This window comes from Tiliqua scincoides, chromosome 2, assembly GCF_035046505.1.
Source record: "Tiliqua scincoides isolate rTilSci1 chromosome 2, rTilSci1.hap2, whole genome shotgun sequence".
Classification (NCBI taxonomy): Eukaryota; Metazoa; Chordata; class Lepidosauria; order Squamata; family Scincidae; genus Tiliqua; species Tiliqua scincoides.
In genome coordinates this window covers 201159425-201185253 of record NC_089822.1, presented here as the reverse complement: position 1 = coordinate 201185253, position 25829 = coordinate 201159425, and the positions used below count along the sequence as shown (strand labels likewise).

At 45.5% G+C, this 25829-nt stretch overlaps 1 protein-coding gene across 1 annotated transcript; it reads left to right on the top strand.

Annotated features, from left to right (window-relative positions):
* Positions 1-147: 147 nt before the first annotated feature.
* On the top strand, positions 148-25829 carry LOC136641208 (lateral signaling target protein 2 homolog). Its single transcript, XM_066616898.1, has 13 exons — positions 148-268; positions 13616-13756; positions 15284-15421; positions 16452-16654; positions 17037-17126; positions 17346-17435; positions 19106-19207; positions 19936-20088; positions 20665-20801; positions 21282-21395; positions 22510-22596; positions 24082-24194; positions 24781-25829. The coding sequence occupies exons 1-13, from the start codon at positions 227-229 to the stop codon at positions 24904-24906; spliced, it is 1536 nt and encodes a 511-aa protein (XP_066472995.1). The 5' UTR covers positions 148-226; the 3' UTR covers positions 24907-25829.

Genomic DNA, 25829 nt, shown 5'->3' with positions numbered 1-25829 from the left:
GTCTGGGTCCACCCCTAGAGGGAGCCCCTCGCAGAACCGCCAGCAGGTCTCCATGCCGGCGGCAAGCGTCCTCGCCCGCGCCCCGCCCCGCCCCGCCCCTGGGCGGTGCCGAGCGCCGGCCCCAGAGCGTAGCGGGGAGCGCAGTCAGCTCAGGTGTGTTGGCAGGACGGCGCGCGAGGCTGCTGAGCGTGGTGCCTCGGCTAGGTGCGCGCACCTGGCCCCAACCATGCTGCCCGCTGCTGTCCGGAGGTGGCTGCACAGACCCAAGGTGAGGCTGCTGCTACTGCTCTCGCGCTCCCCCTCCCCCAGCGCTCGCGCTCCCCGCCTTCCTCCGGCTCCTCTCTGGGCAGGCCCGGCCAGGCAGGGGCTCCTCTTTCGAGTCCCGACTTGTCCCGCTGCCTGGCTGAGCTCCTCGCGTCTCTTCTCCCAGGAGGGCAGCCCCTGCTTGCGCCTCGCCGCCGGGGACTTTGGCTGCAGTGCTAGCCTCACTTTCCTGGGAGTAAGCCCACTGACTATGATGGGACTTACTTCTGAGTAGACATGCCTAGGATTGGGCTCTCAGAATGCAGTCCTGTCCACGCTTTCCTGGGAGTAAGCCCCATTGACTATGATGGGATTGACTTCTGAGTAGACATGCCTAGGATTGGGCTCTCAGGCTGCACTCCTGTCCACACTTTCCTGGGAGTAAGCCCCATTGACTATAATGGGACTTCCTTCTGAGTAGACAGGCATAGGCTTGGGCGCTTTGCTCGCTCTCCTGCTCACGGGTGGAAGTGAATTCTCGGCTCTCGCTTCCTTCCAGCCGCCTCTTTGGAAGCCCCCCTGCCTTTTCGGGGGACGCTGCTCTCGCTGAGGATGCCTAACCCGCGTTGCTGGTGTGTTGCTTAACTCTGGAGAATTCTTCTTCTGCCCTTCCCGGCTGCATTTCCTAAGCAGGTTGACTTCAGAGTGACGACGAAGCGTGAGTGGTTTTCCGCCACTCTTTCAGTGCTTCTGGGGAAGAAGGGAAGGTCTTTTAATCCGTGGTAGTGATTTGCGAGGAGATGGACAGGGAGTGGTAGTGAATCCGGAGTGGACCATTGTTTAGCAGAGGCGCACCTTTGCGTACGTGACTTTAAATCTGTCCCATCACTCTTCCACCCCCCCCCCATCAGTCTTCTCTGGGCATGTCTCCGCCGTCGGGATGAACCGAAGCCGGTGTAGTGTAGTTGCAATAAAGACGGCCCTTGCGTGTGTGAGAGCTCCCTCTGGTGGCCACTCTCTCTGGCTGTCATGATCCCTGTTGCGAGTGCTGTCTTGCCTTGTTTACTAGATGACAGTTTACGAAGCAACCCTGTTTTGTAAGCAACTCTGTTTACTAGATGCCCTGTTTACTAGATGATAGCAGAAGGCTATATGGGGCAGGCTGGCTGTTTCTGGGCTTCAGGGCAAGTGTGTGTCTATTACAATGTCTGTTTTTGACTGACTGACTGACTTATACCGGTAAGTACTGCTGCGGAGGAAGTTTCTGCCCCCCACTATGCCTCAGTGATGCTTAGGCTTCCTCTGTGAGTTTGGTTCACGACCATGGCCACCAAAGTGGATTGGTGGTTCTTGGTGTTCCTGAAGCAGTTAAAGAAAAAGTGTTTCACGGTTCAGAGTACTAGTATGCCTGATCCAGGAGGCAAAAAGGACTTATACCTGCTGTTTAGAAGATCTAGACCAGTGATAGAGGGATTTGAGTCTGGATCTGTGTGTGTGAGTGATTTGACTTTGGACCATCTCTTCTCTGGAAGAGTGAAACTTGGAAGTGTGGGTGAATACAGCTGCTTTTCCCAGGAGCGGTGTTGCCTGTTGCCTGGCAGGGACTTGACTTCCTGCTCACTTGTTTATGACTCATCTTCCACTTAACTGAAGATAGGTGTATTTCAGGGAGAACAACTTATGTTGCTTCAGTAAATGGAGTTGGGGTTGCTTGCTGTTGGAGCTAATAGACTGAGACATTGTTATGTAGTGTCAGGACAAAAATTCATCTGAACTCTCCAGTTGACACTAGATATAGGAGGAACTTCCTTTCTCAAGCCTCTGTATGTTTATAGGGAGAGACAGGATGAAGATAAACTATTAAAGGAGGGACGGGCTTGGAAAATCACATATCTGGAGAGATATCTGAGAGATGATGAGCAATAAAATACAATAAAAGTGGATTATGGCATGATTGCATATTGACTACATTTTGACTACAGCTAGCTAATGGCTAAAATATAAGCAACTTATGGTCCTTAAGTTATGGAACTTGTTGCCTTGGAATGTGACCAAGGCCAAGAACAATGTACTGTTCAAAAACTGATTTAGATGGTTACATTGATGATGAGTCAGAACTGGAACAATAAATAGTGTGGGAATAAAACCAGCTTCAGAATGAAGCCTCCCATTTGACTTAAAGGCGCTGTGGAGAGAAAGCTCTGCCTTATGCTTAGTCAGCAGGTCTTGTCAAATTTCCCATAGTAAAGAACAATATTCCAGTTAGATGGGATCCTCAAGCCATTTTTGCCCATTGTTGCATATATGCAACAGGGATCAAATGTGTACACCTGTAGGCTGGGCAAAATTGGGTTAACTAGGCAGGTAAAGGGGTGATCTAGTCCATCTGCCCAATGACATACTGCTTATAGTGTACAAAAGCAAAGGATACAAGGTACATGGAATGAAATCTAAGGGTAGGAAGAAAAGGCTTGTCAGCCTTCAAACTAGGGAGATGAAGAGGTAGGCTTCTGTTTCGTAAGTTATGTCCTATACTACTATTTGAATTTAATGAAAAAAATGACTTTTCCCAAATAGTCATTGGGGCTGAGCTCAGAGAACATCTTTACTTTTCACAAGCCATTTTGACTCTGTTGTGTTTGTTCATGATACAGGAAATGAAAAAAAATATTAAAAATGGGTTTTTCATCTACCAGTGATTAGTAGCTTTTTATTTAATGGTGAATTATTTTGCCATCTTAACAGTAGCCTCAAAGGCACCAAACGTGAAAGGTTGGTGATATACAGGTTTATTTGCATTCAGTTGATTGATAGATCAACATGCAGCTCAGTCCTAACTAGTCTTTGGCTGGCACTGCGCCAGCGCAGAGTATCACCAACATGCCATAAGGCAAGTTTGTGGCTGCTCTAGAGCCAGCTGGGTTGGTGTGGAAGCTTGCACCAGCTTAGCAGCACCACACTGGCACAGGTAAGTTCGTGCCAGGTGCACGCAGGGGTGGTGGGAGGGTGGTTTGGAGGCGGAGAGGGGATGTTTTGGGTAGGGGTAGGGTGGAACTGGGGGGATTGGGCCCAGGAGTGCGTAGGATTGGTGGCAGCAACGCATTGAAATTGATGGCAGAATCAGTGTTTCCCTATTTTGCTCTCTATGATGAAAATATCTGTACTACAGTATTTCTTATATGAAGAGGTACCATTCCAACCAGTCATCATGTTTACTATATTAAACATTAGGTTTTCCCTTTTTTAAAAAATCTGTTTAGTTATTTGTACATTTTTTTCACTAAATGTTTCACTTATGCATTTAATACATTTTGTCTCTTAGTTTTCTCTTTGTTTGATTCAAACTGCTGGAGCATTTTAAGGCTGCAATCCTTTGCATACATACCTGGGAGTAAGTTGCACCAAAGGTAATGGGACTGACTTTCTTCTGAGTAGACAATAGTAGGATTGTACTGTCAGATTTCTTCTTACCAATTATAGCAGTTTTCAGAGGCCTTGCATTTCTCATATTTTTTTGTTAACTGTGGACATTAGTCTGAACTGGATATCAGTATTCTTGATTTAAGTGTTGCCAAATACAGAAAAAGAGCTCCACCCTAGATCATTATTTTCTATAGTGATTGTGTTGGTATATCTGTCATGTTTAATTACTGTGATCTACATACTGGTTATTAGGGTTATATTTCATTTCAGATGTCTTAGTCCAACTCACTCCATGGAAATAAATCAGTTGAAACCCAGTATCTTAACAAAAGTAGTCTGTAGATCAGGAATCTTCAGACTTTAGCTTGCCAGGACCTCATTGCTCAATCTTGCTATTACAATGGGCTGGAGCAGGTCAGTTATAGAAACAAATATATACTGTACATTTTGTACACTGTCACAGTAGGAGAAAAATATTTGCTGCTGTGGGGCTCCTTGCTGTCTTGCACTCTCAACAAATGTGACCCAGTGCAGCACTTACTACATATAGAAGGAGTAGGGGAGCCAAAATAGTTATACCACTGAGCTTAGCAGGTTGGTCTAAATGTGTCAGTGGGCTAGATGAGGCCCATGAGCCCCCATGAACTTGGGGGACCCCTGCTGTAGATTCATTGGACTACCTATTTTGTGCCAAGGTGGACTTCGTTTTGAGGAGATAAACTTGAATTTGGGCTGTAATACTTCAGAATACAAACTGGGGCTCATGTGAATAATTGTTCCTCCTTTAAAAAAAAAAAAATCCAGAGTAAATTCCAGATCCTTTTGTTTCCAAAGTACAGGAGTACAGCAACTTATTGCTTTCTGGATCCAAGTAGGTGTGTGTGTGTGTGTGTGTGTGTGTGTGTGTGTGTGTGTGTGTGTACTGAAACTATTCTGCACCTTTCAGAGGTTTGCCCAAGTGTGCATAAACCCCACTAAATTTCTTCTTTAGATTTGATAAACCTGCTTTAGTTTCACTGCTGCTGAAGATGCTACATGTCTCCTTCTCTATCTTCCCCTCCCATCGTTGTGCTTACCAACTATCCTGAAGAATGCTATAAGATTCAATAGTTTGACACTTTGTTACTTTTGGTTGATCTAATAAAGTCATTGTCCTACTTTGGATTGTGGATTTTTCTTCTGATGGACCGACATGGCCACCTAAAATTCTGTGGTGCTGAAATGTTGTATAAATGTTATTTAATTCCACTTAAATTGATCAAAAGTAACAGTGCACTGGCTGATCTTTACTGGTAAGCTGCCTTCTCTGGAGCAGATGGTTCCTCCCCACCCTGCCCCCCCAACATGTGTAGAGGTGTGAAATTAGCCTGGTTGTTAGAAGGAGATAGCTGGCCTTCTAACAGGGTCAACTTCTTATATGTTACCAGTGACGCCCGTAGGATTTCTATCATTGGGACATGTTGATGATGTAATTCCTTGAGATAAATACTTAGTGTTTGATTATCATAGCCTGGACTGTGGTGGCAAATAAATAGAAAAAGAGGTTAGGCTTACGTAGTAAAGCTTGTGAACTTCAGTAGCTGAGAGCGGTTAGGGAAGAGTTACAAAGTATTTGAAAAATTTAAACTTAAAAAAAGGCAATTATCAAACCTTTTGGTCTCTGGAGTCCTTTCTGCTCCTAGCAATTGTCTCAGGGAGCCCCAGGGTTCTAAGGAACGCACACTGAGAAACACTGGCTTACATCAGACTATGGTAATGAACATATTAAGGTTCTGAAATTTTAATTCAATGGTTAACTTTTTGTAATCATAAAATGGAAATTATGATATGTAAATGGTACTTGTAGACTTCTAGCTTTCTATGTGAACTTTTCTTTCCAAGATAAAAAGAAATTGAAGAAATATTTCTTGTAAATAGAAAACAGAGAAGGCTAGTTTTCTATGTGCAGAGAACAATTTCTTTTGTATGGAGGAGTCACAGAAGTCCCCCACCTGCAGTCTGAAATGGCCCAGCCTAGGTGCAGGTTGACCAACTCAGAGAATTAGCCCACAGTAATGGAGGAAAGCATTTTTGCAATTGTACAGAAATGGTACCTTAAGAAAACATTTCTGCTTTCACCAGATCATCCCTTCTCTCCTGTGGTTACAAACTCCTGAAAATCCAGTTCTTGTTTTTCACTGGAGCAAATAAATATAACTCATTTCTGCATGGCAGTCATAGTACTGCATCATACTTAGTAAGCCTAAAGCTGGTTCATTTTAAGAGATTCCATAATTATTAGCTGACTTTTTATTATTGCCACATTTTTATTGCTTTAAATGGGCATATATGGTACACACTTAACAAGAAAAACCCAAAATGATCCCCCACCCATTAAGGGCCCAGTCCTGGGGAGTGCGTGCCAGCTCACTGCTGGCACACTGGGCTAGTGCCAGTGGAGCGCCCAAGCATCACTGCTCAGTGGTCATGTAGACTGCTGAGCAGTGGAGAGGTAAGTAGAGGTGTGGGGGAAGGCGGGGAGGAGGTGTTCCAGGGCAGGGGGAGGCAGAGAGAGGGTGGGGGGCGTTCCGGGGTAGGGAGCGGGGCAGGAGGGAGGTAGGACTGGTGGAATGAAGCTCCACCAGATCCAGAGCCTCTGTGTCAGGCCGGCTGCCCAACACAGAGGCTCTTCATTCTATACCGACCTTTGGGTTGACATAGACTCAGGAAGCCCAATTGTAGGGCTTCTTGCCTTACCTGGGGGAAGGGAACGAAAGCTGGCGGTGGCTCTCTGGGGTGCGCTGGATGTGACAACAGCCATTTCCAGTGCTGCTACAGCCCCCGTGCAGCTCAGGATTGGGCTGCCCGTTATTTGGTTTTCTCTGTAAATGGCTTTGAACTTTTTTGTTGAAAAGTGGTATATAAATATTGTTAGTTAATGCACAAGAGCAAATGAGAAACATAGAGCAAGTCCATATAGGGAGGGGAAACACAGGAAAAAGACAGTGAATTTACTGACGTAGTCTCATCATAGCACAGAGAACCTCCGTTTTCCCTGTTTTTTATCTGTAGCGAGCCTAATGTACTTCTCAGTCATGATCTACATAGCTATGCAAATATCTCCCAAATAAATGGAACAGAATTGGAGAAGTTCATAGGGCTATGCTTATTCAGCATCTGTAAAGCAATCTATCCAAGTCTGCACTAGCTCTATTGGGATGTGGTTACAGTATGCTGCTGTGTTCTGTCACTTTGAAGAGGACCATCTTTCCCTGTATTAACTTGCTATACCACAAAAAAATGTGGGGAAGGAATGTTGCTTATGGCTGGAACCTGTTTTGAACTCTTCTGGTACAAAAGGTGAAATTTTCATTTGGTGACAGAATTGTACAAGCAGGCCCAATAGTTTCCATGATGAGAAAGGACAGAATAAAGCAAGTATTTTTATATAAAGGCAAGGCATGATTTGCAGAATGAAGTATTGCTAAAAGTGAAGTCCACAAACAGCCGTCCCTAAACGCAACCCAGCTGGCTCATAATAATAACCCATTATGTGTAAATTCCATACAGGAGCCCCAGAAGGAGTAGATGTCTCAAATGTGCTATCAACTGTGTAAATAAATATAGCAAATTACTTACAGGCGCAGATGTGACCTAAGAGACAGTGGCTGCATGTAGATGTCGTATTCCTGATCTTCCAGGCCATGGTGTGTGGAGAACAAGCAATAGGTCTGAATGCTATCTCCTCCTAACACAGTATTTTCCTTAAAATACAGTTTGCTGTGATGTGGTGAACTATTGTTTGAACAATTCTTCCAAACCAGGCCTATAAGCTAGAACCAGGCTGTCATGGTTTGCAGTCCTAGTTTGGAGGGATTGCTTGAACTGCAGTTCCCTTCTTTGAACATCACGGCAAATTCTGTTTGGAGGGAACCAGAATGTTTTCCATTAAGTTGCATGCAGAAGGAAGGCAATCTGCTTGTTCCTGATCCTTCTCATCATGATTTGGAAGACTGGGAAGGAGAATATCTGAATGTGGCAGTGTCTCTTTTTGTAGGTAGGGTTTAATAATGTTGGATTTGGTTGTGTGAAGGTCTACATTGTTGGGAGGGATCCAGTTATTTTCTAGGTTCTCTGTCATTTATTAAGGCTGCTAGTGCATACCCGTTTATCTGGGGCTAAAATCCATCAAATAATTGGACTGACTTCTGGGTAAATATGCATAGGATTGCACTGTAATTATTTAGTCTATGAACTTCACCAGTTATGATTTTAAGAATGTGACAGAAGCTGAACCTTGAACTAGTGCTTGTCCAGTTCTTGTAAGAAACTCTCTGATAGTGATTTCATGCTTAAAGCTATTATCAACTTCTCTTTGTCGGCCAACTCTCTATTTGGTTGTAATTCTATCCTGGCTTTTAAAACATAGTAATAATCAGGATTATGTGTTTACACCATGTAAACACAGAATTTAGCACTGGCCTTTCAGAACACTTCAACTTAAAAATTATTATTTTTAAAACAATGTGAGGTCAAGGGTATCAAACTCATTTCATGCTGCTGGCTGAATATCATTCATTATGCCTGCTGAGGGCTAGAAGTGATTAGTCATTTGGCAGGAAGTGATGTCATTAAACAGGTGAAAACCAGAAATAAGCACACTGTTCTTGTGCAGAAACTCATTAGCTGCAAATGACAGAAGGGAAAATACACAAATCTTGATCATATTTCAAGATATGGGAGAGCCCAGTTATCATGCGGGCCACCCTTTCAGCAGTGAGACTTCAGCATTGCTCAGCAGCTGAGAGCTCAAGGGCCAGATAAAAAGCTTCTGTGGGCCTCATCCGGCCCCCGGGCCTTATGTTTGACACCCCTGGTCTAGGTCTTCCAACTATAGACTTGTAAGCATGAAGACAATAGTTGGTAAAATCTCGGAAGTCTAAGGCTAGCTGACCAGCTTTTCCGGTTCCTAAAGGATATAGCAGCAGCACCCTGCTCTTTGCTTCCTCCCCTTCTCTATGACTAGCAGAAGCAGAATAAATTATGCAAAACAGGCAAATGTAAAGAGCATCTTAATGTCTAAGTAATGAGACTGGTTTGTTTGTTTGAATGAATGAATGAATGAATGCAGCATTTTTAGTATTATTAGCACAGTGTTTACAGTCTGAGCTGTCCTATAGTGTTAAGTCAAAACAGTGATTTCCCCCACTCCCACAAGACGCAATCTTTGTATTCTCTGGCCATTGGTTGCATGAATCTTGTGAATGATTGCTTGTTACCAGTTTGATGGGCAATATATCACAGCATTGTAAGAGTCTACCAATAAAGATTGGATACTGAGCCAAATTAACTTTTGAGGTTGCCACCAACCCTTCTCTCTTCCCACCCCATACTCTTCATACGTCAGCGAATTTGGGGGACTGCGTGGGGCTGTTGTCATTATACAGAGCTTTGAGGCAGACAGAAGCAGCGTGCAAGATTTGCCCTCTCCAAAGCTGAATGTGGTATGAACCATTACCACCCACCCTGTTCTTGTCCTCTGTGAGTGCTAAAGGACTTGGGAGAGTTGTGGGGCAGGTCTAGTGTTGCACTGAGGTTTGGAACAGGTACAGAGCACATTACAGCATAAGATGCCTCTTCCAAGTTCTCTGCCACTTATGAAGAACTTGGAGGAGGGGACCTGTCTGCAACTGGGTATCCTCAATAAAGGCCTGCAGTTCTGTGTTGGAACTAGGAGATGGTTCCAGAGAGAGAGAGAGAATATCATTAGTGTGGGACTCAATCAAAGTGTTCAAAGCCATTATCTTCCAGAAGTTGTAGTGAGACATTTAACATAGTATTTTTTTGCATTTTGTTGAAAAGTTAAAACAAGGTTTATTCAACAAGAACTCATTCTTCCTGTAAAATATTGATCTGAAATTTCTGTTCTTCTATCAACGCTTCTCAAAGCTACCCTCAGGGGCTCCATGAGCACACTATAAATAGCTGTTATCTGCTTAGTGCCATGCCACTCTGCACAACTGCTGGTACTCTGGGGCTTCTGGAGACTCTGCACTTGCTGACAGGACTCCCAGAGACCTCATTTAAGAGTGTTACAAGCTCTGGAGACCAAAAGTTTGAGAACCACTTTTCTGGATCCACAAGCTCCCTTATGGGAACTTTTGTTGGATTTGTATTCAGCGTAATAATTGTATGATATTTATCCTTGTCCTTCTCAGATATTGGCATCAATGTTTCTGTGTGTGTTTTCAGGTTTCTTGGCTTTCCCCCAATATTTCAAGATTGGCTAATAATTAACTGTATACTCTACATTGTTACTACTTCATGAATTTGTATTCTACTTCATGACAGCAAGCCTGGTTATTTATGTCTGGGAGAAATAATCAGGGACAGAAAATAGGGCAGTGTTGTGATATATGGATAGAAGCAGGATTATTCATAAGCATGTCATTATTGCTAAGCATGTCTCCCCACACACAGTTTTAAGGATTGCGTTATACTTAAAATGCCTTGTGTTTTGCTGACACCATATGGCCTAGATGCTGCTGTGCCATAAATGCTCAACTTGATTGTTCTAGTAATGGGTTGAGTATGGTGCCATTCTTATCTGGATACCTTTTTGAGCCCACTGGGCTTTCTCTGGTGGTTTTAGTTTCCTTTCTTAATTTTCTTTAACTTAACTTTCAGTTGTTTTATTCCAGATCTTATGAAACATTATCATCTGTTAAGATCTGAAGATAGGTGGGACAAAAAATCAGCAAGTGACAAGTTGCCCCTATTGACTAGTGCTTGTAGTTAGATTCCTACTGTTTGGATCCAGTTCTCTGATGTTGTAAAGGTGGGAAGCTGAGAGAGAAACAGTTGGTCAATGACATTTAATAACCTATCAAGCGCTCAGTCTTGTTTCCGGTAGTAGGTGTGGGAATGGATATGTGTCATTCAGTAAGAGGAGGAAGAGGAGGTTCTGTGAGTGACTGGGTAAAGGATGTGTAAGTGTGTTGTGTAGTCTGGCTATACAGGTCATTGCAAGGCCAGTTCTGATAAACCTAGCTACATATGTGTAGCTTCTATGGTTGTGATGAGCTCCAACTAGTCTGATCAGTGGTTGGAGAAAGCAAAGTGGAGCTGAATATTAGATGGTAGTAATATCTGGATTACTCTGGAAGTCCTAAACTGCCACAATATTTCAGTGCTTTTGTACTGGTGGGAAGAAGGTAGTGGAGTTGGAGTGAGTGGTGGAAATGATCGGGAATGGTGGAATTTCCCAGTGGAGCATTATCATGGCTTCTGGCAGTCGTCCTCACAGACTGGAAAATCTGACCAAGTACTGCCCACTGTTTGTTGAACTTCCTGCTTTTTGGAGCTAACTTTCAGATCACCAAGACCTTTTGCTTATCTTCATGGCATTTGAAAAACTGTGGGCCCAGTCTTATCCAACTTTCCAGCACAGATGCAGCTGTGCCAGCGGGGCATGTGCTGCATCCTGTGGTGGTGGGGCAGTCATGGCGGCCTCCTCAAAGTTGAGGAATGTTCGTTCCCTTACCTTGGGACTGCATTGCAGCCACGTTGGTGCTGGAAAGTTGGATAGGAGTGGGCCCTGTGGTACTAAGTGAACCTGTGACTGGAGAAAATCCGGACTCGTGTCCAATCAGTCTTGGGTTTGGATGCTCACAATTGGTCTTTGAAACCATGCTGTTGCTTTGCTTCTTGACGTAACTGCTGTGTTCAGTCTTCTGCATCATCAACTAATTATGGCTTGCCTTGGGTGGAGGCAGCTGGCTTGTGACTGGTAGAGGCGCAACATAGTGATGTTTGTGCTCCTGAGATTATCCCTTGTTTGAGAGTTTCCTGCCCTCGCAGCATACCTGAGAGGGGAGTGTACATGACTTCATGCCACAAGGCTATGCACATCCTGAGGTGTTTCGTATTATTTCATCTTTGGTTAACTCTGCACAAAGCCACTGGCAGAGTCAGCTATTTGAACAGTGATGCCACTTAATTCCTGCTTTTAAGAGTTTGACCACACTGAAGTTTGAGGTGTCTGCCTCTCTCCACACGTGCCTGTGCTAGTCATTTTAGCCTGAAAGAAAACAGGGGCCAGTTTTTGTAAAGCTTCTCTGCCTGGTTGATTCTAGTCATAAGCAATCAGGCAGGTGGCTGTTTGTATGTCTGTACTAAGAACACATCTATGCTACCTACTTGAACCAATGTAATGATGTCTCCCACCCAGCCTCAGAATCTTGTGAATTGCCATCGTATTTGAAGAATACAACGAAGTATTTCAGAGACGTTTCTGTAATGATAGTGTTCAGTGTAGAGGCCATAATGGATAATCCAGTTTAAGTGTGGTTTATATAGTAACTGTGCCCTTGAAAAAAACAATGTTTGTTGTTAAGTGTCTCAGTGCTGATATAGCAAACCGCCTTTGGCTCAGTTCTAAAAAGCTCTGGCAATCTGAACCAGTCACAGAGGGCTCTCCAATGCAGTGAGGTCCTTAGTGGCACTTTCCTCTAACAGTCACTCCTTCTCTCCCTGTTTGCCCATCTCCTGTGGCTTGGCTGCTTTTGCAAAAATACTGGGATACTTGAGATACTTTCAAGCTTATCTCTCCCCTGCTAGGAATATTTGAACTCTTGTGAATCATTTGATTGGTTGTGGCCTTACCTTTCTTCCCCCCCCCCCCCCCAGTTTGGCTGATCATGGCTTTGAAGGCACTGATCTGGAAAGTCCCCTCAGCCAGGTATCGGCAATCTAAGGCCCAAGGATCATGTCATCATTCTTCTTCTAGAAGAGCTTCATCACTTGGAGCAAGTTTCGGATGGCATTTCTAAATTGAGACGACCCCACAGAGTAATTAAATGCCTGACCCTTCCTCCCCATTATAGAAAATACCCCAGATTCCCCTGGACACGAGGGATGGGGCCATAAACTGCATGGGGTTGATTCATTGTTAGAAATGTCATGTGAACCAGCCCTCTTCCCTAATAGCACAGGACAGACCAGGCTGTGTATGTGTATGAATTGGTAGGGCCAGCTCCGTGTCTCGGGGAGGGGTGGTGGTTTCCATGGGCTTCTTCTTTACCTAGATGGGCCCTCAGTTGCTTTGCCACCACCATGTGAAAGCTATGAGCACCTTTAAGGGCCTTGGGCACTTGGCAGCTTCACAATATTGCTGATAAAAAAAACTTATGCTTTGATGAGTCTATGTCATGGGCCTTGTGTTGCTTATTCTTGAACTTGGTCCTGGCAGTTTGATTGGATAGAACAATTCAGGAACTATCTAAATTCCTTGTCCTTCTGGATTTGTGCAAAAGATGTTACTTAATGAGTTGTGTATCCATGTGAATATTTTGTTTTAATGTGTCAATTCAAGGTTGGTCTCCCCCTTCCTCCACAACAAGATACCTAAAATGAAGTTCCAGTGTTGCCCAACACATAATTTAATTTGTGGAAGTCACAGCCCTAAGATATGATGATGGTCAGACTTTGATAGCTTTAAATGGGATTCGATTGCTGTATGGAGGGCAGGTCTGTCAGTGCATATTGGCCATGAATGATATCTAAATAAAAATCACCAGGTTCTGCGGTAGAATATCTCTAAATACCAGTAGTGGGAGGTGGGAGAGTGGACAGTGGAGATGTGATGCTGCTTTTATGACCTGCTATGGGCTCATCACTGCCAGAAATGTGATACTGTGCTAGTTTGGATCCTTGGTCTGATCCAGCAGGACCTTGCTATGTTCCTGTGTATGTCCTTATCTGAACTAAATATTTTAGGAAATTGGCAGAAAGCACTGCAAGGATAAGTGCCAATCAGGTCACTGGTACCTGCAGAATGTTCTGCAAAGTTTAAGTCAGTGTGGGTCTTCCATGGCAGTGAAGTATCACAATCAGAAATAAGGTTGCTTTTGTCTAAACCACCCTCAAGAGGATAACTTTGATTATTCAGTGCTATCTGTTCTCTATTCAGCGTTCTGATCCCAGATTGCCGTCACAGTTTTTCTACGCTGATGAGCGAGTGACTCAAGTGGTAACAGAGATCAACTGCCTGGATGTAGAGACAGATCCTCAGCAGTACCTGGTGCTGCTAAATCAGTTGCACCTTAGTCAGGTAAGACCTTGTTGGGGGGCGCACACTAGACCTGTTATCTGAATGAAGGTGGGGGAAGGGGAAGTGCAGCATTGGCATGTTGAAGTAGGTGACTCTTCTGCACACCTGTATTTTCCCTCTCTAACCATTTAAAACAGTTTTTCTTCTATTGGAAGTCTGTGACTGGAAGTAACTCCTGCTTGGAGAAAACCTGCTAAAAATAAGGTGGAGCAGTTTGGGAAGGGCTTCAACTTTACTTTCATGCAAGCTCATACTGCTCAGCTTAAAATGTGCACTCATTCACATGTACATGTTGGCTCCTGCTGCCACTGTCTTATTACACCAGTGCTTCCCAAACCTGCTTGGCTTCTGATGCCCTTCGCTCTGTAGATGCAGCGCTCAGTAGTGAGTGGTGATGATGTGAAATGTGTCACATGATGTTGTCACTGCCACTTACTTCTGGGTTGTGTGACCAGAAGTGACCCTATAAACAGTGATTTCAAGCATGCAAGAGCCGTGTGCAGCAGTTCTCCCCACCACACAGGCAGCCCAATCCTAAGTGCCCCATTGCACCAAGGCTGCCACATCGCTGAAATGGCTGCCACGGAGTCCTATGCGCAACAGGGCAGCCACCACCAGCTACTCAGTAATGCAAGTAGCTCAGCAGTGGAGCTACTTGATTCTGCAGCAACCCTTGGACTGCTGTAGAATCAAGTGCCTCTGTTTTGGGCCTGTGGCCTGACATGGAGGCTCTGCTCCGCTGGTCCCACCTCCCTCCCGCCCCCTCCCCTGGAACGCCTCCTCCCCCCCCCACTACCTCTCTGCCTCCCAGCGGTCCACGCAACCACAGAGCGGTGGAGCACCAGTGTTACACTGGTGCTAGCCCGGTGCTGAGGGCTGCAGACATGCCTTTCAGCATGCCTCTGGCAGAGGACCGGCAGTAAGGGCTCGGGACTGGGCTTTGAGCCTCCTACAGCTGTTTGCAGGTTTGCGTCATGGTCTCGCTGCCAAGTTGTGGGCATCCCACAACACCCCAGTGAGTGCCTTGTGATGCCCCAAGGCATCATGGTGCACACTTTTGGAACCCTTGTGTTACACCATCTGTTTGTGTTTGCTACAGACTCTGGCTGAAGCTGTGAATCAATGAGGACTGTACAGATACTGTTCAAGAATCAATATGAATTTGAAAAATCTCTCGGGTCCCTCTTTGCTTCTCAGAAACAGTTATTTGATTTTAAAAACATAAAGATATCTCTTTGTACCCCTGTAATTTTTTTAACAAATTAAAATGTGGACCAGTTTTAAAGGATGGAGCAGCATCAACCTGGAGTTTTTCCCTTGTGCCATCTTCCCTTCCCTTAATATGGAATGGTGTCTTAGGGCTGGGTAAATCATTGCTATGCAACCACATTTCTTGTTTGGCCATGCAGATGCCAAACTCTGCCTTGGCTTTCAGTAATGTTCTGGCAAGATCTGGCCTCCTGCCTACCAGCTATCTCTGGAATGTATTTGTACCAAGAGTTGTAACACCTTTCCCCATTATGTCAGGCCGAACTGCTTGCTATCATAGAGCAGATCATGGATGAGTGCATTCCCAAGGAACGTCATGGCCGTGACTATGTCATCAAATTCCCTGAAGACCTCCTAGTGGACAACCTCCGGAATCACATGCTGTTTGCTGCAGAGGTGAGGCATTGGGTGCTTCTGCGCCCCATAGGATAGACCTGCGGTTTTCAAACTCTCTGGGAGTCCTCTCTGGGAGAGAGGATCGTGTCGCTCGGGACTGCAGGGACTGGGATGCACTCACCACTCCCTGCAGCAGCCGTCCCTGTGTGCGGGGAGCCCTGCGCAAGAGCCTGTAGGGCACCCCAGGTCAGGGAAAGGGAGAATGGGGCGATCGTGCTTCGCTTCTGCTTTTGAGGAGGCACAGCAGATCGCTCCACTCTCCCTTTCCCTGACCTGGGGAGCCCTGCAGGGACTGGAGGGTGCACCCCAGTCTCTGCAGCCCTGTCAGAAGGGAAAGCAGAGCGATCGTGCTCCGCTTCCAGTTTTGCAGAGTGGGGCGCAATTGCTCCGCTTTCTCTTTTCCTGACCTGGGGAGCCCTGCCGAAGGTTGCACAGGGCTCCCCGCGCGCCCGGGAGGCTGCGGGAGGCTTTGGCAAGTGCACCCAAGCCCCTGCAGCCCCCCTGAGAAGCGCGATCCGCTGCCTTCCCCCTGTCTCCTGGCTGCCCCTGCCCCTTAAGGGGGCAAAGGCCAGGACCTACAGGCTGGGTTGTCATGACGCCTCAGTTTGAATACCACTGGGATAGACTCTTGAGAACTGGAAAATGTGAGCAGTCTTTCCTTGAATCTTGCATTTGTATCATAACTGGAACAGCACTCAAACAAGAGGCGTTAAAACAGGAGGCAGCTAAAACCCTTGACCAGCTGGTGCCATATGCTTTCCCTTTTTGATATTCCACTAGTCATGGCCTCAATCCCTCCCCTGTTTTTGCTGTGTTAGCCCAGGTTCCTCTGGAGCAGATGCCTGCTGAACCCTGGGGGAAAGTTGTTTGCTTGTTTGCTGAGATATAGTCCAGAACTATTCCTGGAGCTGGGCTCCAGCTCAGTTGTTGGAGTGCTCATCCCAGCCCTGAAACAGTTTATATGCTGAGGTGGGGAGAGGCAGCCAAAGGACAGGGATGTTTCTGATTTGTCAGTGTTCTCTTCCTGCAGTGTTTGATGGCACGCACATATATTGACGTGGACGAGGCTGATGGAGTACGGCTGCGACCTCTGGCCAAGGATCTGCTGTGCAGCTTGGAGCTGGTACGGACAGTGCTCCGGGAGCAAAGCCTGAGCCAACCTGCACCCTATTCGGAGCCTGTCCGTAGGGCGCTGATTCGCTTTGATATGCTTTTCGCTGAGTTTGAGTTGAGGTATGTGCCAGACTTATTCAGTGTTCCAGTCTAAGCTTAGAGTGAGACAAGATTGTAGGTGGGCTTCCTCTTAAATAAAGCATTGAATTGACGTGCGGGGGTGGGATTCAGTGGTAATGGATGGGCAGAGAAGTGAAAAATTCCAATTGTTCTTCCTTTAAGGAGGAAAAATGGTGCTAATAATATCCTTGCTGGATCAAATCAAAGTTCTTAAGGGCTGGCAGTGGGAATATCTGAGCAGAACCAGTGCTATCACCTGAAATACATACCACCAAATACTAACTGGAATGGGGAACTAGAAGAAGAGCTAAGTTTTGGGCTTTGTATGCAGACCAGAAGCTGGTGTGGCTGACTTGGGCTCATTGTGTTTTCCTTTTTGCAGTTATGTGTCTTCATTGGTCTCTGTGAAGTCACCAGAAGAGATCTATAAGCAGCAGGAGATTGTGGTGCTCTTCTGTGAAACTGTGACCAGGTAAGGATTTTGCCCCTGTCTTCAGGACAGTCCTCTGTGGCTGGAAAATGCTTGGACATGAACTACTACTTCTATGACAGAATGAAATTGCACCTTAACCTGCCAATATGAGACTCTTAGCCCAGATTAGGCCTAAGATAATTAAGCTGTTTAGCTGTTGGGGGTTTTGATAGCTACCAGTCTTGTGGTCCTCAATCTCTCCCTCCTTTGCCCATCTAGAGCTCTGAAACTTGGCTACTTGACCCAGGAGATGATTGATGGGTATGAACCGGAGCTGATGTTCACCATTCCCCGTCTGGCCATTATTAGGTATGTGGTTTTACCAGTCGGCTTGTGGTTGCAAACAGATCCTTGCAACATAGCACCATAGGTCAAGAATTCTGAAATGCGTGACCTACCAATTCTACTTGTTAAAGCTGGCAAAGCAGGCATATATTCTAAGCAGAAGAAATCCAGGCAAGCAACACTGTGTCAACAAAGGCTCTAGGATAAGGCAGCTGGTTAGGGTTTCAATTCAGTCTTATGTTCTAAATTTGACCTTGTCTCTGTGGTGACTGAACTTTTATCAACATGATCACCCTCAGCCCTGTTCCCAGGATTTGTTCTTTTGGCTCTGTCTGCTCTGCCTTTTCTCCTGCTGTTAGAAGTATAGCCAGGTCCACCTCTTGCCTTGTCAGGGCTTGGTTTTTGCTGCTCCTTCGGACTTGGGTGCCTGCATGTGCTTCCTGCCAAGTAGTTCAGGGTGGATTATTTTGTTCCTCTAAAGAGTGCGTTTGCATTGTTTGAAAAGCCTTCTCGTTAAGCAGGCATGACCACATTCATCATAGCTTATCACTTGCTTCCAGATGAAATGGTGTTCCTTTCCCACAATCACCTGTGGGATCGTGAGAATCTCTTTCCTGGCAAATGTTCATGCCATGAAGCCTGGAACCACTTCTGTGGTTCCTTCAGTGTTCCCTTTAGGTCCATAAATTCCACCATATAACCCTTCTTCATAGCACATCATCTCAAAAGTCTCCTGTTTCTGTAGGCTTTATCATACATATTGGGTTCTTTTTGCTTTTGTACCACAGGAGGCTATGCTTCAAGCTCCTCCTTGGGTCTTAGTGTACCTCCTTGGGGAGGAGTTCGTGGATTTCCTTATTACTTGGCTTGGCTCTGCTGCCTCCCAGATATTCTCTGTAACAATGCATTTGGTGAGCTGAAACTGCTAGTTTAGTGTTCTACTTGAGGTTTCCTGTCTGTCCTTTTCTCTCCCACCTTGCTCTCCTTGGGGAGGGGGCTAGCAGCAACAATTTGTAGATTGTATCTTTTGAAAAGACAAAGGACCAGTTATTTGCAAATAGCACTTTCCCAGCACTCTTTGCCTTACTAAATTCTAGTCATGATTGTTTTTTGAAAACACCATGTCCTCTTCATGGAAGGGAGATAGTAATGTTGCTCTTCGTTTTGCCTCTAAAATGAACTTGGTGTGTGTGTGTGTGTGTGTGTGTGTAAGTAAGGGTTGAGTAGGTTTCATGACAATGTTGGTGTGTGGTGTAGCTTTCTTTCTGTTCAGGAAGCCCTTGTAGAAATTTTGACAATTCCATGCTCAAAAGATAGGAAGAAAGAACAATTTCCATCATTGTATTGAATGTCCCACATAAGTGTCCATAAAACAGCACTATATAAAAGTACAATGCTGCCTGGCTTAGATGCCTTTAAAGGGCAGTTGGACAGATTTATGGACGAAAAATCCATTGCAGGCTACAAGCCATCATGGATATTTGCATCCTCCTAGTTTTAGAAGTAGGCTACCTCAGAAAGCCAGGTGCAAGGGAGTGGCACCAGGATGAGGTCTCTTGTTATCTGGTGTGCTCCCTGAGGCATCTTGAGGGCCACTATGAGATACATGAAACTGGACTAGATGGGCCTTTGGCCTGATCCAGCTGTGCTCTTCTTGTGTTCTTACCTGTTTTTTCCCCTCTCCTCATACACAGTGGACTCCTGATCTACCCAGATGGACCTCTCAACTTGGAGAGGAGGCCTGAGGAGATATCCCGTGTCTTCAGTCCCTTTTATGTCTTGCTTAGAAAAATCAGGTGGGTGTGTGAGAGTCAGAAGAAGAAGCATTGCACAGGAATCTGAATGGAACTTCAGGAGGATCCAAGGCACTCAGGCCATTTGTGGAAGGGAGAGTGTGCTAATGGCCAAGCTCTGTGTTCAGCCGAATCACTAGGGAGTGTCTCTTGGAGAGAACCACTTCAGATTGCAAGTGGGGCTGTGCTTGAATGCCTCCAATTAGTATTATAATACTGCTTGTATGTATTAAACTAGCACATGAGAGAGGGAGTGGCCTTTTCTCCAATGTGGTGTTTTAACACATTTAATGGAGGCTTAACAATAAAAATCCCTGCTGTGCTGCAGTCCAGAGTGGTACAGCTTCAGAGGTATTTTACCACATGATTTTGCTGGAAAGTGTGGATCAGCCTCAAGTTAAATTCTTGGGGTGAGAGACACTGTAGCGAAGTTGGTTGAGGCACATTTAAGAAGATGAAGTGGGGTATCCTGCGGGCAAGGTCAGCGTTTGTGTGCATACTAGGGAGAGATGTACCACTGGGTGGATTTGCTAGTATTGGGAGATGCTGTACTGTATGATGTGTATTGGAGGCTTGAGCCCCTTGTTGTAGCTCAGATTCTCCATTCCACTAAAGGCCCTAGTGTGAATACAGTCTGAGACTTGCATTTCCTCCCAGGATGCTGAGCTGTTCCTTAGGACAGCTCCAGTGTCTCATCATAAGTTTTCTTTACAACCCTTTTTCTCTCATAGGGACCTGCTCCGTGTGCTGTCCAAGGAAGAGCTGTATGTGTTGGAGAAGCGTGTCCTGAATGAGAGTGCCACAGATTTGCTGCCCTTCACTGATATTGACTCCCCAGAATTCAGGGGCTGTGCGGCTCCCTGTGCTTGTCCATCTGCTCCAAGGTATGACCTTGACCAAGAACCTTCCTTTATTGACTACTTACTTCTCTTGACCCATTCAGCCTCTTAGTTGACTTACTGAATGCTGGGAGCAGAGTGGAAATTGACTCCTACCCCAAGACACATAACTCCCTCTTTGCCTCCTAAATATGAGAGTTCCTGTTGGTCTTGTCATTGTTTGCCAGTAACATTTCCTTCATGTTGGCATCCAAGGACTGTGACCAGGGGCTGCAGCTCATCTACAGTGTGCATTTTGGAGAGGTTGGTGACTTTTAGTCCATGGGGAGATGGAGAAATGTAGTTGGTGACAAACAGACCCTGACATCTGAGCTGTCACGCCTGTATCAGTACCTGAAATTTGGTGGCTCTTTCTCTTGGAAATGTCAAGAGGAATGTAGCCATCCGATCTGGCTCCAAACTAATGGGGATAAATATATCCACCTCCTCAGTGTGGAGAACATCCGTCACTGGCCACTCAGAGACCTTGAATTGATCATGGTCCGATGCAAAAACTCCAATGGGCAGCAGAAGAGAGTCACCCGTGACACCCATTCCAACTGCTTGTTCTCTCCTCAGCAGGCATCTTGGGCAGGCAGCTGGTAGCACTCAGCTGGGGGTGATCACTTATGTTCCACAAAGCAACCGGTGGTTGGAATTGCGATCCCGTTACAACAACACAGATGACATGATCCATACGCTATTTGTCTGCATCTCTGGTGAGTGCCTTGTTTTGCCAAGTAAGTGGTAGATCTGTGGTTGTAAATAATAGAGAGCTGTTTGGTTAAGAGGGAGCTGTTTGGATAAATAATAATAATAAACTTTATTTCTATCCCGCCCTTCTCCCTAAAGAGACCCAGGGCGGCTAAGAGGGAGCTTAAGTGGCAGTCCCCCGACTTTCAGCTAACTGGATGAGATGTGACTGATGAAAGGAACAGGCCAAGCATAGTCTGGTCTCTTTTTGTCAGAATTTTGTACGCGCACCCCCTCCAGACTCTGTCTATTTTAAAGGGGAGCTCTATGAGAATGGCATCCATGCTGGTGCTCAATTCATCTGGAAATAATTGTTTGGCTAATACACACAGGTTGATTCCCGTTTTTGACTAGGAGTGTGTGGGGGTTTGTTGACTGAATTTTAGTCATTTTCTCTTGCCATTGCACAATGGGACTACTCTAACTACTATGCTCTGTATGGGCAGGTGTGGCAGACCAACTTCAGACCAACTTTGCAAGTGATCTGCGTGCCATCCTGAAGACTGTATTTGAAATTGTGACATCCCGATCAGAGCCGCTGGAAGTAACGGATACTGGCCGTGAGTGACTCTTCTTGATTTTGCATGGTGCTGCGCTACTTTCTCTGTTGCCTGCCCCCAGGCCATACTTTTCTGTCAGGCAGTGATGTTCCTATCAAAGCTTGAGTCATAACACTTCACCATTGGTAGACCCACCCAACTGTATTTACATTTCAGCTCTCCAAGGTAGTTTTGTGTGTCTGCCTGTTTTTCCCTTCCCGTGTATGGCACTTAGCTCTATGTAGCAAGTATGAGATGTGTGAAGTAGCCCTGAAAAGTTCAGTGCTCTTCTTTGTTGGCACAGCATGATGAAATTCCTGGAAGGGAGTTGCTGAGTCCATTTTTACTGGGCTCTGAGCACAAGTATCATTAATGCTCTCCTGGCAGAAGTGTACTTGGGAATTGCAGTACGACTTTGTGCAAACAAGTTCCTTGCTGCTAATTCTTCACATTTCTGATATCCCTTAGCTGCAAAGCTAGCATTTGTGGGTTGGGAGGATGTCAAGGTGAGGAACATGCAGTGCTTTTGGGATCTTTGTTACATGCATAAGGAAAAAAGCTTAGGAAAACCTGTGACTGGCACTTGGTGCAGTGTTCCGGGATTGGCCTGTTGGTAGCTTCCTTGTGCTAGGAGGCTGAACTAGTTCCCCATCTCATGTCTTGGGGCCAAACTACACATAATGTGAAAACTCCATGATTAGATTTCTTGGTGTTCTGGTTTTCACTTTAAAGCATTTTGGGCAGCCTCTGAAATGGGTCAGAGTAGAAGAGTACAATGGAAGAGGTGCTCTCCTCCAAGCTGTTTTCCTGATGTAAATCTGAAGCATTTTGCCTTATGAGGGAATACCATATGGCTATTTGTATGTTTTTCCCAGTGGAGCAAATTTTCACTGGGGGGAGGGAGGGATTTTAGGCAGAAAAGAAGAGTTAAGCAGCAGCAAGCCATGATCCAATTCAGGGGTCTTGGGAACTGCCTTTAAACTTGTTTACAAAGATGTTGCGAGATTTGATCATAGACCATGTACATAATGTGTCGTCTGGCCCTTGTTTTAAGGATCATTGATGCAGCCAGTGGCTAACATGTTGCTGTGCGTTCATTGAGTGTTAGTGAGCTAATAGATGTTTTCTCTTATAGAGGAGGAGGTGTGTGTGGCACCAGCGGCTGCTCGTCTGGCAGACTGTGCTCTCTGCTCCAGTAGTAGGGAAGGCAGTGGGAGAGAAGGTGAGAGGTCAGAGTGTGATACTGATAATTGCAGCAGGCCTCTGCCTGAGCATTTGTTGTCTCATGGGTGATGTTCAAACTTCCGATCTCCCTACCCAAGTGTTGGAGAACTATACACGCCAGCTGCTCAAGTATCTGTTAGGCACAACCAGAGACACAGTTTTTGCTTTGCTGATTATGAGATTTTTGGGGATTGAATGGTAAATCCCACTGCAAGTCGAGAAGAAGTTTGTGAGCAGGAGCTCTGGTTTACGGCAGTCAAAGTGTTATGTTGCCTGGTGCTTGTTCTGCTCTAGACCAGTGATTCTCAAACTTTTTACCACTGGGACCCACTTTTTAGAATTACAATCTCTTGGGACCCACCAGAAGTGATACCATTAACCTCAAAGTGATGTCATGGCCAGAAGTGACATCATCAAGCATGAAAATTTTTAACACCCCCTACAACAAAATCAAATCAATTAATAAGTAAAAAAATTGCAATAAGTATAAATTTTAAAATTTATTTAAAATAAAGAACTCTCCCAAGCAGTTGCTGATCTGCTTAAAAAAGATCCCCAAACACCTCAAAGGTTGCAGTCCTATCCATGCTTGCCCAGGGGAAAGTACCATTGACTATCATTATTAAAAGCATATACATAGTAGCCTGTTGAAAATACAGATCTGTAACATTTCCCCAAATGCAGTCACATACCATGGTAGCACCAAGTCTAACCTATTAAAAATAAAGTTCAAATTGAAATGAGTGGGGACCTACCTGAAATTGGCTCGTGATCTAGTTGATCCCTACCCACAGTTTGAGAAACACTACTCTAGACCAGGGGCGTCCAAACCCTGGCCCGGGGGCCACTTGCGTTCCTTGCGGACTCCCAATGCAGCCCACGGGGAGCTCCCAGACTCCAATGAGACTCTGGCTCTCCAGAGACTTGCTGGAGCCCATGCTTGCCCAAAGCAAGTGCGCTCAGCATAAGGGTGACTGTTCAACCTCTTGCATGAGCTGTGGGGTGAGGGCTCCCTCCACTACTTGCTGTTTCACATTTGTGATGCAGCAGTGGCAGCGAAGGAAAGACCGGCCTTGCTTTGCGTCTTGATCTATTGCAAGACCTTCATTGATTCATAGAAGTTCCATTTCTAATATATTAATTTATGTAAATTTTTTCAAATTTGAAATTTAAATTAATTCTTTTTTCCCTGGTCCCCGACACAGTGTCAGAGAGATGATGCGGCCCTCCTGCCAAAGAGTTTGGACACCACTGCTCTGGACTGTCGTAGCTTTCCCTTGGGATTTGTGTTTGGGTAGATGTCTTTTTGCCCACAGTTTCTTTAAACCCTGGACTAAATGGTCTACCCTTTGGCCTTGTCATTCAGTAGTCACGCATCCTGAGTGCACATTTTCAACACTGATGTGGGGGAAAGTATCTACATGCTCTGCCTGGCTTACAAGGTGAGCAGCCCCATCACAACCGTTCTTCTGTTCCTTCTCAGATGCTTTGGTTGCACCAGACTGGGTGCCAGACAGCACCTGCAGCCAGTGCATGGCTTGCCACGTGCCTTTCACCTTCCTTCGTCGGCGTCATCACTGTCGGAGTTGTGGAAAGGTAGGAAGTGGAAGGCAACTCCAGGGTGGGAAAGGAACAAGGATAAGATTCTGTATCACGTATTGGATGCAAGGCAAGAACTAAAGTGATTTTGTTGGCTAAGTCCATGTTGGAGTCTGTGGTAAGTCATCGGTGGTTCCAAAGTGCGTGTCATGATGCCCAGGGATGTTGTGAGGCACCCAGCAGGGCATTGTGGGAGTCCTGCTGCCTGCCAAAGAGACTATGGCATGAGCCTCCAATTAGCAGCAGGAGGACCAGCACAGCAGGCAGAGCTGCTGTGTGCAAAAATGGCATGCTTTGAAAAGCCCTCCTGCCTGCCATACCCTCTTACTGCTATTTTGAGGCTTGCATTTGGCCTCCAAACCTGGAAGTAAGTTGGGGCGACATCATCACATGACGCATTCCATGCCATGTTCTGATGGCATTGCAGCAGCAGTAAGTTTGGAAACTGCTGTCATAGATAGTTGTAACTGAGCCTTGGCCCAAAGTACTATACTTAAGGGAGCCATTTTTTTTCTCCTGGGTGGTTGGCCTCGTGGGCAGGGCCACGCTTGAACTTTATTGATGCACAATTATTTTCTTGCAGATCTTCTGCTCTCATTGTTCTTCACACTTGGCCCCTCTGCCCCACTTCAAGCAACTGAAGCCAGTTCGTGTCTGTACTCATTGCTATACCACCCATTTGCCTTCCACCAGCAAAGATACCAGTTGAACATCATCTGTGAGCATCCACCAGTGGCCTGAAACATTGTCATACACCTCCTGTGCCTGAGGGAAATGCCAAAGACTGGAAGGCAGCCACTGCCTGTGCTACCAGCAAAGAACTATGGGAACATCTCCTCATGTCTCATGATTATGCTCTTGGGAGCTCTCCAAAAGGCTTTTGGTGGGGGAAGAGGGAACTCCAGGATTTCATAGCTTGTGATGAAAATCTTCAACTTTCAACACAAAGAACACTTGTGACGTATTTGGGTGGCACTAGAATTTGCTACAGGAGCTGCTTGGACAAACTCTTCTAAATGCCATTAAAAGCTTCTTACACTTTTGGAATGGAATAAACTCTTGTCTATGCAGGGGTTGCCTGGTGCTGGTCACCTGGTTTCCAATATCCTTGCATTTAGGAAAAGGTAGGGTCAGTCTTCTGTCCTACAAATTCACGTTTGAGCGAAACGTTTGTGGTTTCATTGCTAGATTTGGGTGAATGTGCAATAAGGGCTTTATGGTGCTTTTCCCTGGAACAGAAAAGCAGAATCTTTACGTTACACCACAGAAAAAACTCATGGAAGATAGCCATGACTTCTTATGCACTAGCTTTGGATGTAGCTAAGGGATGCGATGAATCTCTGTATGCAATGTACTTTTTATAAAACTCTCTAGGCCACGCTATTGTGTAGAGGGTGCTGTGGGAACCTCTCTTGGAGACATACAGCTTCTTCATACATGCATCCAGCCAGCTCTTCTTCAGTCTGAGCTGGTTATTCTCCTGAATACTTGAATCAGTGCTGTCTGTTACTATTGCCAACTTGTCTGTGTTCAAAATGACTGCTCTTACTGGGTTTGTGTGTAGGATTGTTAGGTGTTTGAAAGACAATCTGCTGCTATGCTCCTCCAGGGAAATACAAATGCTCAAACTTG

What these genes read in the sequence shown, in the direction of transcription:
- LOC136641208 (XM_066616898.1), top strand. Translation starts at nt 227, where the DNA reads ATGCTGCCCGCTGCTGTCCGGAGGTGGCTGCACAGACCCAAG. An exon ending in ATCAGTTGCACCTTAGTCAG is followed by an intron (nt 13,757 to 15,283) that starts GTAAGACCTTGT and finishes CCATTATGTCAG; the next exon opens with GCCGAACTGCTTGCTATCAT. An exon ending in GGAAGTAACGGATACTGGCC is followed by an intron (nt 21,396 to 22,509) that starts GTGAGTGACTCT and finishes TTTCTCTTATAG; the next exon opens with AGGAGGAGGTGTGTGTGGCA.